General features: G+C 43.7%; 1 protein-coding gene across 1 annotated transcript in view; it reads left to right on the forward strand.

Moving 5' to 3' along the window:
• The window catches only part of CBL (Cbl proto-oncogene), a 32,397-nt gene extending 19,113 nt beyond the window's left edge, over positions 1 to 13,284 (forward strand). Inside the window, exons 6-16 of the mRNA XM_072155599.1 lie at positions 514 to 651; positions 1,555 to 1,642; positions 1,810 to 1,941; positions 2,017 to 2,217; positions 3,017 to 3,148; positions 3,240 to 3,602; positions 3,835 to 3,929; positions 6,638 to 6,790; positions 6,878 to 6,975; positions 7,446 to 7,613; positions 8,700 to 13,284. Coding sequence (XP_072011700.1) covers positions 514 to 651; positions 1,555 to 1,642; positions 1,810 to 1,941; positions 2,017 to 2,217; positions 3,017 to 3,148; positions 3,240 to 3,602; positions 3,835 to 3,929; positions 6,638 to 6,790; positions 6,878 to 6,975; positions 7,446 to 7,613; positions 8,700 to 8,959 — 1,828 coding nt within the window. The 3' untranslated portion in view covers positions 8,960 to 13,284. The remainder of the gene's footprint in view (positions 1 to 513; positions 652 to 1,554; positions 1,643 to 1,809; positions 1,942 to 2,016; positions 2,218 to 3,016; positions 3,149 to 3,239; positions 3,603 to 3,834; positions 3,930 to 6,637; positions 6,791 to 6,877; positions 6,976 to 7,445; positions 7,614 to 8,699) is intronic.
• Positions 13,285 to 18,246: the final 4,962 nt, after the last annotated feature.

Here is an 18,246-nt window from a genome sequence, read left to right on the forward strand (position 1 = left end):
TGGAGCCTGGAACCCCTCAGGCTCATTTGCATAAGTTTCACAACTTTTTTTTTTTTTTGGTAAAAACAAGGTCCAAAGATGCTTGAAGAACAGATCCTGCCAGAGGGGGCACACACCAGCATGTCAGTGTGCTTGGTGTACAATACTTCCTAGTGGTAGATTTACTACACAACCCAAGAAAAGGGGTCTTTATGCAAGCGCTCCAGAGGCAGATGCAATTTGCCCATTGACCACTATGATACCTGAATAGAAATATCATTTATGGCTTTAAGGGGTTGTCTAGAAGTTAAAAAAACGTGGCTGCCTGAAAACGGCTCCTCATTAAACCATGTGTAGTGTATGGTATTGCAACTAAGCTCCATTCATCCCTATACAGCTGAGCTGCAGTACCGGCACAAACCGTGGTCAGGCGTGGCACTGTTTTTTTTTTTGTTTTGTTTTTTTTTTTTTTAGGAAAGCAGTCATGTTATTTGGATAAATCATAAAGGTTGTTTTCTTTCCCCCTTCTCTTAGTTACATTTTCCGCCTGAGCTGCACAAGACTGGGTCAGTGGGCCATCGGATATGTTACCGGGGATGGCAACATCTTACAGACCATTCCACACAACAAACCTCTATTCCAGGCTCTGATCGATGGATTCCGGGAAGGATTGTAAGTGCAGTGTTGTCTGCTAATAGCTTATCATGTGCCTTGTACTGGTAGATGTTTGGGTACCAGGGTGTGTAGCTGCTCGCTCCTGCTCTGCACTGATGAGGAGCAAACATGGGATTTATAATCTATTCCCAGGACATGTCATCAGGGACTTACTCCCGTTGCTGGAAGCTTTACACAAGATGGACAGCTCCATCCATTGTATAGTGGTGGTACCGGGGAACTGCAGCTCAGTCCCCCTTTTAGTGAATATCGCCTAAGCTGTAGGACGGTGACACGTCTTCTTCCATCCACTTCATAGCTCGTGTCCTCTAAGCGAAACTGCTGCGGGGTCAGGATGGTGAACACCCACTAATCACCCACTAATCACCCGTCCTAACCTAGGGACCAGATATTTCCCTTAAGTTTCTATGTTCTTGAGAAATTGAGTCTCCTTAGAAGACCTAGTGTCCCTCCTGACCTTCCCGCTGGTACCCAGAAGTAGAAAATGTAATTTGTAGGTCAGGCTTCCACCGTTGCTGTTAGCTCTTGTGGGTGACGGCCATTGTATCCTGTGACAGAGGGGGGGAGCGGCGCTGTCATGTATGAAGAAAGAAGTGGTGAAGACGCGGCTTTACAGGAAGTGCAATAAGAAGTAACCGAGGCTTCTCAGAAATGGACCTGGGGAGTTTGTAGCTTCTGCTCTCTGCAGTTTACACCTCACAAAGCTTATTTTAGGTTCTGGCCATTGTCCCTGTCTCTAGATAAAATAAAAGGACAAAATTTGTGCGTTTCCTCCCAGATTTGCTGCATATTACAAAGCTGCGACAATCTATGGACACCTGCAATTAGATTTTTCGCTGTGTGTTATGATGATTTTATGACTGAAGCTTTTTTTTTTATTATTTTTTTTTATTTTTGCAGTTATCTGTTTCCCGATGGCCGAAATCAGAACCCCGATTTAACAGGTCTATGTGAACCCACTCCTCAGGACCACATCAAAGTTACTCAGGTAAACTTATGGCCGAGCGACTTTTTGCGCTTGGTTTGGTGACACGTAATGACGCTGAGGATACCCGCTCGTTACCATACAGTTATACTTCCTACACAATGGTTTCTGCCCCCGGGGGTAGATGCTCTTGTTGACAGCGGCTGATATATTATGTGTTTCCATTCCAGGAGCAGTATGAGCTGTATTGTGAGATGGGCTCCACCTTCCAGCTCTGCAAGATATGTGCCGAGAATGATAAGGATGTAAAGATTGAACCCTGTGGGCATCTAATGTGCACGCTGTGCCTCACTTCCTGGCAGGTGAGCCTTTAACCTTCAATTTATTATATATTATATAAGGGCTCTGCTCATACTTTTATATTTATCTCCTCCCAGGAGTCAGAAGGGCAGGGGTGTCCTTTCTGCCGCTGTGAAATAAAAGGAACCGAACCTATTGTAGTGGACCCTTTCGACCCCAGAGGCGGCGGCATGGCCGAGCTGTTACGCCACTGTCTAGACGGGGCGCCTTCGCCTTGTTATGAAGACGACGATGACGACACCGGAAACGATTCGCTCTTCATGTTGGCTGGAGCCAAGGTTTGCCTAGTCTTGGCTTTTATTTGGGATTCAATGTAGATTTTTTTTCAGTTTCATCTGCCTCACTTTTTAACATAGTTGTGAGGGGACTGTTTTTTGTGGGATAAGTTTTGCTTTTCAGTGGCAAAAGTTAATCGGATGTTCCTTCTCTTAGCCCCAGCTGCCAGTCCATAAAAAGGATGCTCTGGGGAGGGGTATGCGGAAAGATGAAAAGAATTTAGTCTCGAAAAGAGACTAAGAAGGGACATGATTGATTTGTATAATTATTTGAATGGGCCGTTCAAAAAAATATGGTGGAAAGTTGTTCCAGATTAAATCGAACCAAAAGACAAGAGGTCACTGTCTCCATATGGAGAAAACAAGGTTTAATCTCCCTTGGCAGTAAGGTTTCTTTAATGTAAGACCTGTGATCTCTGGAATAGCCTGCCTCAGGTGCTGGTCACAGCAGGGACAGGAGAGAGCCTAAAGAAGGATTTATATGCCTTTTTACATCAAAATATCCTTGACAGTTATAATATAGAATTGTTTCCCTTAAAAACCTTCCACATTTTTTCCTTTCCTTGGTTGAACTTGGTGGACAAGTGTCAATTGGGGTTAAGGGTAACCTCTCCACCTTCTATTTAGTTAGGTAGCTTCCGCTTCCTTTACTTACATACATCCTCTGTACATGTTTAGTGGATGCCACCAAGAGGCTTTAATAGTCTGAATACTTTCCTTGTTTTCAAAAGTTTTCTGTGCAATACAGAATTTTCTATCATCTGACCTGGTATTACTATAAAATTCTGTGTTTTTCCCATAGGTTGAAAGACCCCCATCTCCACTTTCACTTGCCCCACCGACGGCCCTACCACCCGTTCCCCCTCGTTTAGATCTGCTGCAGCAAAGGAATTCTAATCCCCCTGGGGCTTGTAGTCCTTCAACCAGCGCTAAGGTAAATCTTCAATACCCATCCAAGTTTTTTTTATTGCTTTCTTTGTGTTTCGGTCTATAATGTTGGTTTGTGTTTTTGTTGACTTATTTAGGCTTCTACTAGTTTACATCACAAAGACAAACCGTTGCCTGTCCCTCCGACACTTCGAGATCTCCCGCCGCCTCCACCCCCAGATAGACCACATTCAATGGTGGGTGACAACAGACCTCAGAGGAGACCTCTTCCCTCTACCCCCGCAGAAAAGCCACTTCCCATTCCCTCAAGTCGTCCAGACCCCTGGCACGTTCGTTCCGTTCCCAAAGCTCCAACACCCAGCTTGAATGCTAGCGACCCATGGACTGGGAGCAAGGAGCTCACCAACCGGCACTCTCTGCCGTTTACGTTGCCTTCACACGTTGATGACAAAAGGGTAGACCGTCATGGTAGCACACAGAGCTTGGACAACGCCGGTACAGTAAGTAGAGCACCAATCTACCTATCTTGTGTGTGTGTTTCTCCCTTTGACCACCAATAACCATATGTTCTATCATAGGGTAATTGAAAATGTGGTAATACGTACATGACTAACTTTTCACAAGGTTCCCCAAAATTACAATGGAACCTCTTTAAGACCACCGCCCACCCATAGATGTTGTCTATAACATATGGTAGGAATGCAGATCGATTGATTTTCCTTGTTTTCACAGAGCGGATGTGTGGAGCTATTGGCAGGGCTAGATATGGACGATCCCAAAGTGAAGCCATCGTCTTCCGCCAATGCCATCTACTCGTTGGCCGCCAGGTAACACAACCACGTTTTAAATCTACTGCAAGTAAATTGTTATCTGGAAAAAAAAAAAAACTGAAACAAAACCGGGTCTGTACTATAATTCTGGTTTTATATAAAGACTTATGGAGGTGTGAAAAAGACTGTGCCGAGGTACCACGGAGACGTGTCTGCTTCTAATAAAGGGAACCTGTCAGTTAACACCTTGCCGACCGAGGACGAACTATATCGTCCTTGTGCCGCAAGGGCTGTATGGAGAGAGCTCACGAGCTGGCTGTATAAAACAGCCAACAGCCGCCTGTCACTGCCGGCCGCCATCTTGGATGGCCGATCGCCGCCCCTGGAACGTCATTGGAGGGCAGCGATCAGTTGCTATGGCAGCCTAGAGTCTCATTGAGACCCGCAGGCTTGCCATGTGCATTGATTTCTAATAGCCAGCAATGTGCAGGCTATTAAAAATCATAGTAAAATAGGTATATACTGCAATACAGTAGTATTACAGTATATAGTGTTAGCAATCGGACTCTGCAGGGTTAAATTACCCTGAAGGATCTAAAATAATTGTTAAAAAAATTAAAAAAGTAAAAGTTTTATATCACCCCCCTTTCCCTAGAACTGATATAAATATAAATAAACAATAAAAATCATAAACACATTAGGTATCATCGCGTCCCAAAATGTCCGATCTATCAAAATATATTAGCGATTTTTCCCAGCGTTTAACCCCGTAACGGAAATTGGCGCCCAAAGTCGAAAATGCCACTTTTTTGCCATTTTGAAAAATATAAACAATTCTATAAAAACTGATCAAAAGCCCATACCGTCCTCAAAATGAAAGCATTGAAAACGTAATCAAAAGTCGCAAAAAATGACACCACCCACAGCTCCGTGCACTGAAGTATGAAAAAGTTATTAGTGCCAGAACATGGCAAAATGAAGAATTTTTTTTTTTTTGTACAGAAGGTTTTAATTTTTTTAAATGTATGAAAACATTACAAAACCTGTACAAATTTGGTATCCTCGTGATCGCACCGAACCAAAGAATAAAATAGACATGTGATTTGGGACGCTCAGTGAAAGCTGTAAAATCCAAGCCCACAAGAAAACGGCGCAAATGCGTTTTTCCATCATTTTCACTGCATTCTGAATTTTTTTCCCCGCTTCCCAGTACATGGTATGGAATAATAACTACCATCAGTATGAAGTTCAATTTGTTACGCAGAAAACAAGCCCAAACAGAGCTCTTTACATGGAAAAATAAAAAAGTTACAGATTTTTGTAGGTGGGGAGTGAAAAATGAAAATGCATAAACGAAAAAGGGCCACGTCCCTAAGGGGTTAAACTAACCCACAATAACTAAACATATCTTTGCAAACTGCTATAATACAGCAGAACTACTATCCCTATATTGTTCCTTCACATGTCTGCAAAGCACCACAGTCCCTTCGCAACGTTTACTCACCATTTATGCAAAATATCCCGTGTCAGTCTGATCATAGTCTTTCCTTTGATCCGTGTCCAGCATATTCGTGTTCTTCCAACCCAGCCGTGCCACCAGCTTCCTGATAGAGATGCCTGCTGTGTGAATTTCTGAAGAGGATTCCTGAAGGAAGGGGAATGAGCAAGTTTAGGATCTGCTAGGAGAAATCAAGTCCATAATTCCCTCTCCCTCGGTAATTCTCTTCAGCGAGTCACACAGCCAGTGTCTCATTCCTGAGGTAAGAATCATGGAGCAGAGTTATCTCGGTTGAAGAGAAAATTGAAGGTGAGGCTGTGCTGGAAGAACATAAATGTGCATAGATGGTGAGTCAGCTTTATGAACGGACTGTGGAACTTTACAGGCATGGGGAGGAACAATATAGGGATAGTCATACTGCTGTATTATAGCAGTTTTCAAACATATGGTTAGTTTATCTGACAGTGTCCCTCAAAGTAATAAAACTAAATTTAGATTTACATTTGGATTATAGGGAAAATTAGTGCATTTTTTCCATAAGATCCTGGGAACATTGTCCTCATTTCTTCTGTCTGATGTCTTTCCCTCACTGTACAATATAGAGACGTCTGACTTATTCATTAAAATAGAAAAGCTGACTCTGCAATAAAGCAGGAAGTTGTTCCCGATTTTAGAATTACCACTGAACATGTCCATATTCCTGAAAGGAGGGATAACCATTTATCCATTGTCCTTCTTACCTATAGGAATACTCTCTAGGCAAAATGGATACTGGGACAAATCTTTTTGGGCCAATGTTTTAAACCATCTCTCTGACGATCCGTTTGCAATCGCTGTGTTAGGCCAGCCCTTCGGATTCATCAAGATATTCCGATCTGCCATACTTACATTTCCAATGCCATGCTTAACTCTCAGCAGCAGAGACCAAGAGCCTGAGCAGACAGGAGTCGTCCTTGGACCATATTTCTGTATGATGCAAGGAATCCCATCCCGTGCAATGTGTTCAGTCCATGATATCAGACCCACATAAGGGTCCTATTCCACACTCCTTCGTAGTTCTCTGCATGTCCAGTTTGGACAACCCCTTAAGAAACAGCGGAAAGTCAAACCAGGAGAAGATCTGCATTGCTTTCTTGAACGAATGATCTACTTTTGTTATGCCATTGCCTATTGATTTATATTTTGCGTCTGATGAATGGATGGCATCCTCTGCAGTCTCGGCTTCTATTCATTAGTCTCCCCCCTCCCCCATTTTCCTACATTATAGGCCGTTTCCAGTGCCAAAACCTCCATTAGGAGATCATTCAGAAAGTGCTGACGATTCGGAGTACATGTGCCCATCTTCAAGACCTGTGAACCCGCCCGTGGTACCGAAATGTGAGACAAAGAGGCCGGTGGAAGGGATAACTCCTGGGATCAGGTACCTGCATACATTTATCTCTTTGGATCGCCGTGTAATGGTTAAGTTTGGGCTAAATATTTTTTGCTTCTTGTTTTGTTGCCTTAGGCCTGCGGAACAGCTGCTGGAAAGAGATTCATACGAGACCATGTACAACATCCAGTGCCAAGCTGCACCCGTGGTAATGGAGACAGGGAGAGAAGCAGGTACGTCTGTCCACAATCACTGGGGGTCCTGCTGGACACACCCCCACTGATCTCATATTGATAACCAATCAGTATCATTACAGGGCTTGGGTTTTACCACCAGTTTATGTAAAAATACTAAAGACCCCTATACTTATCTAGGTCCTTACCTCCAGTCCAGTTCAGCCTCTGTTGATATATAGAGGGGCAACAGTGACGTAGCGTCCTCCTGTGGCCTCTAATAGCAGGTGCGTAATGTCCATGTATTATCACGGCTTGGCTCCTATACACCAACAGAGACCGGAGGTGACAGGAGGAGCCTACACGCTGGACTGGAGGCTACAACCACGAGAGTAAAAGCAAAAATAAAAAGCAGGAAGAGGGAATAAGCTGCACATAGGCTTTACATATCATTCTCAATATCTAACAAGATTATTACTGATGTGATGTGACGGCATAATGTGATTTCTGGCTTTTGTTGCTCGTTGCAGAAGAATGCCCTGCAGTGTCCAGCAATGGGCCGGAGGACGATGAAGATGATGGTTACGATATCCCAAAGTCCCACTTGCCAATGGCTCCCGCCCGCCGCACCCTATCGGATATCTCTAATGCCGTACCCGCCTTTCCTTCCACGACCGCCGGCAGAGACACTGGAGCAGGTACGTGGCTCTACTTGCAAAACCTAAAATCAACTTCCTAACATACTCTTCTTCTTTTAGTATGTAACAATTACTTAGATGAAATAATGATACAGGCAGTCCCCTACTTAAGAACACTTGACTTACATACGACCCCTAGTTACAAACAGACCTCAGGGTGTTGGTAATTTACTGTACTTTAGTCTTGGGCTACAAAAATCAGCGGTAACAGTTATCACAGGTGTCTGTAATGAAGAGTTATTGTTAATCCTGATTCTTATGACAACCAAACAATTTTTAAAATCTAATTGTCACAGAGACCAAAAAAAATTTGGCTGGGGTTACAATGATAAAGTATACAGTTCCGACTTACATACAAATTCAACTTAAGAACAAACCCACAGACCCTATCTTGTATGGAACCCGGGGACTGCCTGTATTTAGCAAATTTGGTTCCGACTCTGCTGCGAACACCCACCTTGTATGGAGAGGGCTCAGCTTTTAGTAATTTAGCAGAAAATCCAGTGCGGTTCCTACAAGTAAAGCAACTGAGCTCTGCATACAGGCTGTGTACAGGATGTATATAGTCCCTGGCAGCTCTCATTACACGGAGTAGCAAGATGAATGTAATTAATAGTATAAACCAGCAGTGAAATACTTAGGTTAAAGTGTAACTATAAAGTTACTCACACAAAATAGTTTTGGCACAGCTGGAGAGAGCCTTTCATAACAACTCCAAAGAGGCCTGTATCGGGCTTCTGGCTTCTTCCTATCCTTATATACAACCTCACTTATCTATCATCCCTTCTTATAAAAATATAAGGCTACTCCAGAACTGGGCGACACTTTTTCTAGTTTTGACATCAGGCAAGGGCAGTGAGGCCAGAGCAGTAAGGGCATTTATATGAACTGGAACAGCATGTTTTGTAATTGGACAACCTAAAGCATGTGATGAGTCGCATGCTTGTGACATCACTCCAGGTCCTACTTTCTTTCACTCCTCTACTACTACCACTCCCAACAACTTTTACCTTATTTACGTATCGGATATCATGTCCCCCCGGTTGTGTGACACTCCACCATAATAAATGCTCTTCTATTCTTCAGGGGCCTTTGAATCCTCAGCTGTTCCAGAGCGTCCGCCGAAACCCTACCCGAGGAGGATGAACTCTGAGCGTCGGCCGCCCCCCGCTGGTGATGTAAGCTCCGCCCCACTCTCCAGCGAGATTGAGAGTTTGTTGAGCCAGGGCTATTCTCAACAGGATGTGAATAAAGCCTTGCTCATCGCTCATAACAACATTGAAATGGCTCGAAATATCCTCCGCGAGTTTGTGTCCATCCCCTCTCCCCCACACGTGGCTACATAGCGGACGGATTCTGAAAAATAAATTCTCCCGCACGGTGTCATGAGAAGAGTAAGGAGCGCGCCTCTGATCCTTACGCTCGTGGAGCAGCCGCTTATGGGACCAGTGGTGGGGGGAGGTCACTGCGGGTACATGGATAAACGGAGGAAATTGTCCGTACTCCGCCCCCTACTGGAAGCATACAGGGTACGGGCACCAGCCTGCCCACTGGTAAGCATTACAAATCAGGTGACTCCTAACCAATCAGAACGCACTTTTCTACAAAAGTTTCCGTTTCCCTAATTCCCCTTGGTGTCAGCGGGAAGATAACCGCCCTGACTGTGCGGATGTGGGAAGCTCTGATTGGCTCAGGTGATTATCATGGATACACTGAACCCGCCTTCTCCACCCTTAACCCTTTATCATTTAACCGGCGGCCACTAGAGGGCCCCTCTGATGTTGTGTACAGCTCCGGAGGCGAGACTAGGCAAAAAGTAGACTCTTTCCACCAACTTTTTTTTTTTTTTTCCCTGTTTTTAACAATTCAGTGTTATTTAATATACTTTTACGGCATCGCGTATAGATGCGGAAGGGGGGGGGACTCTCTCATATAAATTATGTTGCCTTGGAAAAAAAAAAATCATGATATAATGGTTGGCATTTACTGATTATGTCATAGGCCCAGACTATCTGTTACCTGCTGTGCATTTTTTTTATTAATTTTTTTAATATTTTTTTTTTTTGTAATAAATCCTGTGACTGAAGGCAAGAAGGTATACCTAAAAGTTGGGGTTCCATCCACTTTAGGGATGAACTTATGCCGCATAACTCAGGGTGATTGGGGGCGGGGTGTGGATGTTTAAAGGGGCGGTGTTATGTTGGGAGGAAGCAAATAAGGGGCACTGCCCCGCCCCCCAAATGACACAAGAGAAACCCATTACCAAGTATACTGATGATTGTGTGACTTTGTAATTCTCTGTATACATATGTAACATATACAGAATATTTATGTGTATGTAAAATGTGTATATATACCCTTGTATGTAAAAGGTACGTACAGATTTATCTATTGTATCCATTCTTTACTGCTTAGAAATCTTGAATTCTATTCCACATATATATCCAGATGCTCCAGGGATTGAGACAAAGGCTGAGAAACACACCACCCTGGTCGATCTGTAAATTACAGACCGCTAGTTGCCCCCGATATCACGGACCGACCACAAAATAGTGAAGGGGACTCTGAGTTTGGCAAAGTGATATGTGATACATGGAGTCCCTTCTTCCCTGCTGTACAGAATAAAGGAGGGGGCTCTGCGCATTCCAAGTGATATATACACGAGTCCCTTATTCTCTGCTGTGCAGGATAGAAGTTGGGGCTCCACTCATCAAAGCAATTTGATATCCTTCTATCCTGTTGTAGGGAATAGAGCTTAGGACTCTGCTCATCTAAGCAACATATGTTACAAGGAGTCCCTTCTTCCCTGCTTTACAGAACTTCTGTACTGCAGGGAAGCGGGGACTCTGCATTATATATCACTTTGTTGCACTTAGTCTTGTACTCAGCACTTCGCCCAGTGCATAGTCTGTGATTCAATAACTGACCTCGATCGGGGGCTACTAGCCCAAGGCTTAATTAACTTCTAAATTAATAGACCAGAAAAATGGCTATTCCGTATGACATCTTTCAATACACATGCATACTCAGTCTGGGTAGTAAACTGCTTGCAGCTAATACTGAAAATTCCACCTCCAGACCCTTTCTCCCTCTGCTATCTGCCATCATGGAGAGTTTGGGCACCTCGAAACATGTAAGCTGGTCTACCGGTCACTGACGACCGGTATTGGATCTCATAGAAGGAACTAAAACTTTCCCCTCCGTCGCTACTGAATGTCAAGAAAGCAAATGCTAAATGTGAGGACCACCCATGGTCAAAGACTCCATTGGGTGATGGTGTCATTTATGAGACAGGTAGTAGAGGCCTTGGTGGTAATTGTGGGACCTACCGTAAGATCATGAGGGTCCCTTCCCTTGAATTGTCATGGGGTGGGGGATGCCGGCCAGGCCAGTATATATAGTGATCCGTTTCCTTTCTTTGGATACACCTTCGATTTGCAGTAAATAGGACCTCTCGCTGCTCCTGAGACGTCTGTACGGAGAGGTATTTCTCCACCTGCCCCAATAGGAGGCGCTCCACTGGTTCCGGCTGAGTTGGATTTTTTTTTCCCTTAGCTCTTACGGTTCCTGATTTAATTAATTCCGGTTGTTTTGTTTTCTATACTGTCAGGTGGGTGGTACCACGTGGTCCAGCTCAGCACCGCCCACCTGACAAGTTAACGGAATGGCGAGGGCCGGAGAAAAGTAATCTTCCAACTGTGTCGCAATCTGTGCGGCACCTATGAAAGGGATCCAGAGGGGCTGAAAGGTCTTCTCCATGTTCTCTGTCTGTTACCATTTTATTTGTATGTATTTTTGTTATCCTGTATGTTCTGGGCTTATGAGGGAACGTTGTTACATGTAGCAGAGTTATGCAAATGATTGACTCCAGGGGGAAAAAAAAAATAAAAATTTAGGGATTCGATAAATTTTCACCCAAAGGTTTTTTTTTTGTTTTGTTTTTTTCTTTTAAATTCCACAGTAACTTTTTTTTCTATCCGTATTTACCTCATGCTGTGGGGTTTTTATTCTCCTACCTTGCAGTGTCCTTGCACATGATCTGCTATCCCTGGTGTATATGAAATGGGCAGCGTAGAGCGTTTAGAAGCTGATGCAGCACTTCTTCTTTTTTTTTTTCTCAGAATCTGAAAGCCCTGGAACACAGAACTTAAAAGACACCAGGATGAAGAACTGTATGCAAATGGGCCTCAGGGGCTCCAGGCTCAATTAACATCTGTGGATCTTGGAGCCCCTTGGCCTAATTTGCATACAGTTCTTCATCCTGTGGGTAGATGCCCTTTAAAGGACATTAACCACCAGGATGAAAGATTGTATGCACATAAGCCTCAGGGGCTCTAGGCTGCATTTACACCTCAGGCTGATTTACATTTACCAGGACATCCTGGTGGTAGATGTCCTGTAACTAGATCTGTGTAAGGTCAGGTACATATGGTCACCTATATTATTCCAGCAGAACCTTGGCCTATTGGTATAACACTCCTATATAAATTCTCCAATCAACCAGTTGCCGATTTTGGTTTTGTGTAGTTGAGGTTACCATGTCACAGCCTTATGATACAGATACTATATATGTGTGTATAAGCTATTTACAAGGCCGTGTTACCAGCCCAAACACCACTGAATGGAACTGACCAAGAGGTCGGCAAAGTATCCAACTAAGTGCCACTCATTGAGCTGCAACGTACAAAACGGTCCTAGGGCTGGAAACATATGCAGTTTTGATGCAGGTCCTAAATTATATCTAAGCTAGTTTATATATTAGGAGCATTGCTACTAAAACCTTTGTGACCTATCCAACCCCCCCCCCCCCCTCCCCCTGGAGACAGTTTCTAATTCCAGATTGTCTCACAGAAGATGGCTCAGATCCAGCTGCTATGAGATCTCTAATACACTGCATGTGTAAAATACAGAAATTCCTGCCCCACCTACCGTGGGGGTCTGTAAATAAACGTACCCTTAATTTCACACGTAAAGAGCAGTGGCATAAAAGACGTTGTAGAGCAGTGCTGAGCAGTGTCTTTCTCTCTAGCAAATCTTCCTCCCTTCTATTCTCCTTTCCATAGACTTCTATTGGGAGCGTGTAACCCGATCCCTCATCAAGCTGTCAGTTCTAGCAGACATTGTGACGGCTGGTATGTGGAGAGATTGTATTATAACTTTTTTTCTTATTTGCTGGGTCTAATTTTAGTAAAAAGTCGTCCTTCAGGCCGGTTCAAAAACTGCATCCAAACTGCATGTGTGTTTTCCGCCCTAGAAAGTTGCTCACCATCATTTCCAGTATACAACGCAGGAGATAGCAGTGTTACAAGCTTGAATGTTTTACAACCATATGCCGATGTTTTTATCTTTTTCTTTTTTTTTTTTATATATATTTTTTTTATTGTCACTGTCTTTATTTTTTTTAAATGAGACCCCAAAGGTAAATAAATCTTCTTGCTTATGAGGGCCCCCGTGAACCCCCTCATCCTGATACGTTTGTATTTTATGCCTGTGTTCTTTTAACGATTGTAGATTATACTAAAAAGAAAAAAAAAAAAAGTACAACTTATTTATTTAATGACTTTTCTTCTGTTGACTAAAGAGCTTTTCTTATTTTATTTTCATTTTTTTTTTTTCTGTACAAGTTGTTGGGGAGAAAATTATTTTTAAAATAAATTTTTTTTGTCTGGTTTCTTCTTGTGTACTTTTATCTTGATATGTTTATTTGGAAATTACATTTTTAATGTATTGACTGGAAATAGGAGGTTCAGTCTATGTGCAAAACGGCATCTTAGTACATTGTGGTACCAAGATGTGCTATACCATTGCAGTGTTCCCAGCGGCGCAGAGGCCGGGCCCGCGCTATTGGCTGCCTGGCAGCGGCCGGGCCCGCGCTATTGGCTGCCTGGCAGCAACATAGGTAATGGGCATTAAACAGATAGCTACTGACCACATCCTCCTAAGATGTTCTGAAACCCCCTCCCCCCCCCCCCCCCCCAACAAACAACAAATACCCATTTCAAACCATTGCAAAAAAAATATACAAATCACCCCATATCTGGTAGTGCTGCATTCATCCATTATTTAACCCGCTTCTTCCACTCTCTCCAGAAATCGGTAGACACCACCCAAAATCGCAGTTCATTTGGCAAAAAACAAGCCCGCAAACAGTGACATACACAAAGAGAAGTGTTAATGCTTTTGTCCTTAAATAGGGGAAAATAGGAGACCTTTCTGCCACCTCGCACATGTGGTGTGATGAACAAATTCTAGAAGCATCTACACAAATTCAGGGGCACTTTCTTTCTAGCCCACACACTTGCTGAGATATTAGTCCTGGTATCTGGCCATTGTAATTCCGGATAGGAGGTGCCGGGGATGTGTGTTATGATCTTCTCTTAGGGCAGATTCACACTGCTGATCTTGGTCCTTGAAACATTACAAATCACTGCTGGGGGCAGAACGTCTTACATGATACTGATCTATGATATGATAAGGGTTGGGGTATGATGTCCTGGTTTTTTTTTTTTTTTTGTTTAAACTAAACATCTGCGTAATCACGTTTACAGTCTCGGGGGTTTCTATTTTGTATTAAAAAAAGAGACACACACACACAGACACACACACACACACAGACACACACACACAGACACACACACACAGACACACACACACAGACACACACACACAGACACACACACACAGACACACACACACAGACACACACACACACACAGACACACACACACAGACACACACACAGACACACACACACACACACAGACACACACACACAGACACACACACACAGACACACACACACAGACACACACACACAGACACACACACACAGACACAGACACACACAGACACACACACAGACACACACAGACACACACACAGACACACACAGACACACACACAGACACACACACACACACTTCTCTGACGACAGAGTTAAGCTGCCGGCCGGGGTTGTTGGTGTATGCTACTTTCCATGAAGTGTGTTTCAGTGTTATTGGCGTAACGGGGCCTCCAATTGGATCCATTGGAAGGCCCCTGGCAGTGGCTGCAATAGTATTCGATACGGCCACTTGAGTACGATCACTGACTGCAGCCGACACAGTGGGGCAGATTTACTTACCCGGCCCATTCGCGATCCAGCGGCACGTTCTCTGCGGTGGATTCGGGTCTTCCGGCGATTCACTAAGGCAGTTCCTCCGACGTCCACCTGGTGTCGCTGCTGCGCTGAAGAGCATCGGAACGCACTGGAGTTCACGGTCCTATTCCGGGTGAAGGTAAGCGCGTGTCCCTCAACACTTTTTTTTTTTTTTTTTTTTAAATGTGGCGGTTTCTCCGAATCCGTCGGGTTATCGTTCGGTCACACCCCCGATTTATGACGCATGCATGCCGGCGCCGTTGCGCCACAATCCGATCGCGTGTGTCAAAATCCCGGGGCAATACAGGGAAAATCGGCAATATTCGGGTAACACGTCGGGAAAATGCAAATCGGACCCCCATTGAGTGCAACGCCGTCGGGTGCTTTCCACTGCACACCGCACTCTAGATGCATCTCTCCCAGCGGCACTAGCCACAGGAGGCTGACAGGCTCAGATGAGGTGTGTGGTTTTTTTTTTTTGCTGTTGGCAAATGTGAGGGGCGGGGGCCTTGATAAAATATGGAGGGGAGGGGGGGGGGCGCTTTATAAAATATGGAGGTAGGATCACAGTGTGCATGGAGGGCCTTAAAATATGGAGGGGGATGGCACTGTGCATGGGGGGGGGTTCAATAAATTATGGGGGGGGGGGGGCTTAAAATATGGAGGGGAAAATGGCAGTGTTCATGGGGGGCCTTATTAAAATCTGGAGTGTGTATGACATTGTTTTATCCAGGTGACATTATACTTTAAGTAACTGTGGTATTTTTAGGGGCGCAGTGAGGGGGATCTGCTTCCCAGAGCTGAACACATCTGCCAGAAAATTCTTCAACCAGATTTTATGATTCTGGATCTGAAGGAGAACACATGACACCTGTGAGGTACTAGATGATACTTCTTCCTGTGTCCGATCAGTATTGTAGTCACTGATTAACCTTCTAGTGTGAGACAGCTCTCCGCTTATGTACTGTTATATCTATAGGGTAAGAGAGCCAGGTGTGACTTGTCTATGTGGTGTGGGACAGTAGAGTAGGGTTAATGTTATCAGTTCTTATAAAGGTTTTCAGCATTTCCTTATTGGAAGGTTGGTCGCAGTGCGAACACTTACCGTATATACTCGAGTATAAGCCGAGACCCCTAATTTTACCACCAAAAACTGGGAAAACCTATTGACTCAAGCTGAGGGTGGGAAATGCATTGGTCGCAGACCCCCCAGTATATAGCCAGTCAGCCCCAGGAAACCAGGGGTAACTCTTATACCATCCCTAACCACAGCCCAGCCACCAGCAGAAAGCCCAGGACACCAGCTGTAACACTTATACTATCCCTAACCACAGCCCAGCCACCAGCAGAAAGCCCGGGACACCAGGGGTAACTCTTATACTATCTCTAACCACAGCCCAGTCACCAGCAGAAAGCACGGGACACCAGGGGTAACTCTTGTACTATCCCTAACCACAGCCCAGCCAGCAGCAGAAAGCCCGGGACACCAGGGGTAACTCCTATACTATCCCTAACCACAGCCCAGCCACCAGCAGAAGCCCGGGAAACCAGGGGTATCTCTTATACTATCCCTAACCACAGCCCAGTCACCAGCAGAAAGCCCGATACACCAGGGGTAACTCTTATACTATCCCTAACATTAATGCCCTGAGGTAACATCACCCCTGCAGCCCCTGTACACAAACCAAGAGCCGAGCTCTAGCAAAGAGGGAGGGAGAAAGGGATTAGCTTATCCTTTATTTCACAGTCCCCACTAGTGATTAGAAATTCTCTCATCCCAGAATATTTCTATGTAGTAGTAGGTGGGCCCCAGGTACCCCAGTCCGACCTGGGCCGTACCATTCTTAAATGCAGGTACTTTTATAGTTTAGCTGCCCCCACATCCTTCCCCCAATTGGGCTTGAGATCATTAGAGTCTCTGTTTCATAGATTGTTATACAGTTCATTTAAAAAAATTTTTTTTTTTTTTTAAATGATTAGCCCAGACTATCATCTCTGTGATCAATAATAGGCCGGCACTACACTACTCACTTTCCCCTCACTTTTTATATGCAAACGGTGTCTTCCAGTTACCCCATAAATTCACAGGACTATTTACTCTCTGTACTGTATTATTATAAAAAAAAAAATAATAATTGTTAAAAAAAAAATAATAAATATGCCTGCAGAACTCCATTTACTCAAACTTTGTACAATCTCCATTTTCCACAGCAGACTGGACATTGAATGAAATATAGAGTGTACTAATCACGGCGACCAGCAGGTGGCGCTGTAGATGCACTAGATGATGGACAGACACTCCTAATGTAGCTCAATGGAAACACTCAAAAACGTATGCGTTAACCCCTGCAGGACTCTATTTTGGCACAGCCCTATTTTTCAAATCTGTGTCACTATAAGGGTCATGGCACACGTGGCGTTTTGAACGTGTTTTGGCCCGTTTTTAAGCAGTCCATCAAAAACCGCATGCGATTTTTGAAAACGCGTCCATTTTTGACAGGATTGACCTATTATCTTAATTGAAACTGGTCAAAAATGCATGCTTTTTTGGCAGACTGCTTAAAAACGGGCAAAAAACGCGTTCAAAACACCACGTGTGCCATCACCCTTAGTGCTTACAGCTTTGGAACGCTATGACATATCCAGGGGGCTTTGAGATTGTTTTCTCGTGACACATTGTACTTCAAATTAGTTTAAAAATTTGGATGAAATCTTTTGTGCTTAGTTATGAAAAAAACTGAAATTTTGCAAAAATGTGGAAAAATTCTTTATTTTCAAAGTTCTAAATTCTCTACTTTTGATGCAGATAGTTATAGCACCCAAATAAATTCATAAATTTCCTAAATGTCTTCTTTATGTTGGATGGTTTTTTAAGATTCCACATATTTTACTATATTTTACTAGAATGTTATGAGGCTCAGAATTTGGGGGCCATTTTTCACATTTTTGGGAAAATCAACAAAACTAATATTTAGATGGACCTGCTCAACTTTTAATTGACTGTGAGAGGCCTAAAAAATAGCGAGACTCGTAACCCTTTAGGTGTTTTATAGGAGTTAAAACAAAATGGCTGCGGTCTACAAATTGTAATATTTTGGGTGGAAAATTAAACATTTACAATGGATTAAATGAAAAAAGGCTCCACAAAGTTTCATACCCAATCTCTCCCGAGTACACCGATACCGCATATGTGCTGGTAACCTGCTGTATGGGCGCACGGCCGGGCATAGAAGGGAAGGAGGCACCATCCAGATCAGATCTGCTATGTCACATTGTACAGGCAATAATTTTTTTAGTTTTTTTAATGTGGACCTATAGGGGCTTATTTCTTTGCCACATGAGATGCACTTTTCTGGTACGTAATTTTAGGTCCTCTGTAGCTAATTGGTGAGATTTTATTAACTCTTTGTTGGCGGAGGAAATGAAAATCATCAATTTTTAGGAAGATTTTTTGAGGTTTTTTTTTTGGTAAGGGTGATGCCATACATGGCGTTT

The sequence above is a fragment of the Engystomops pustulosus genome, chromosome 6 (genome assembly GCF_040894005.1).
Source record: "Engystomops pustulosus chromosome 6, aEngPut4.maternal, whole genome shotgun sequence".
In the NCBI taxonomy this organism is placed as follows: domain Eukaryota; kingdom Metazoa; phylum Chordata; class Amphibia; order Anura; family Leptodactylidae; genus Engystomops; species Engystomops pustulosus.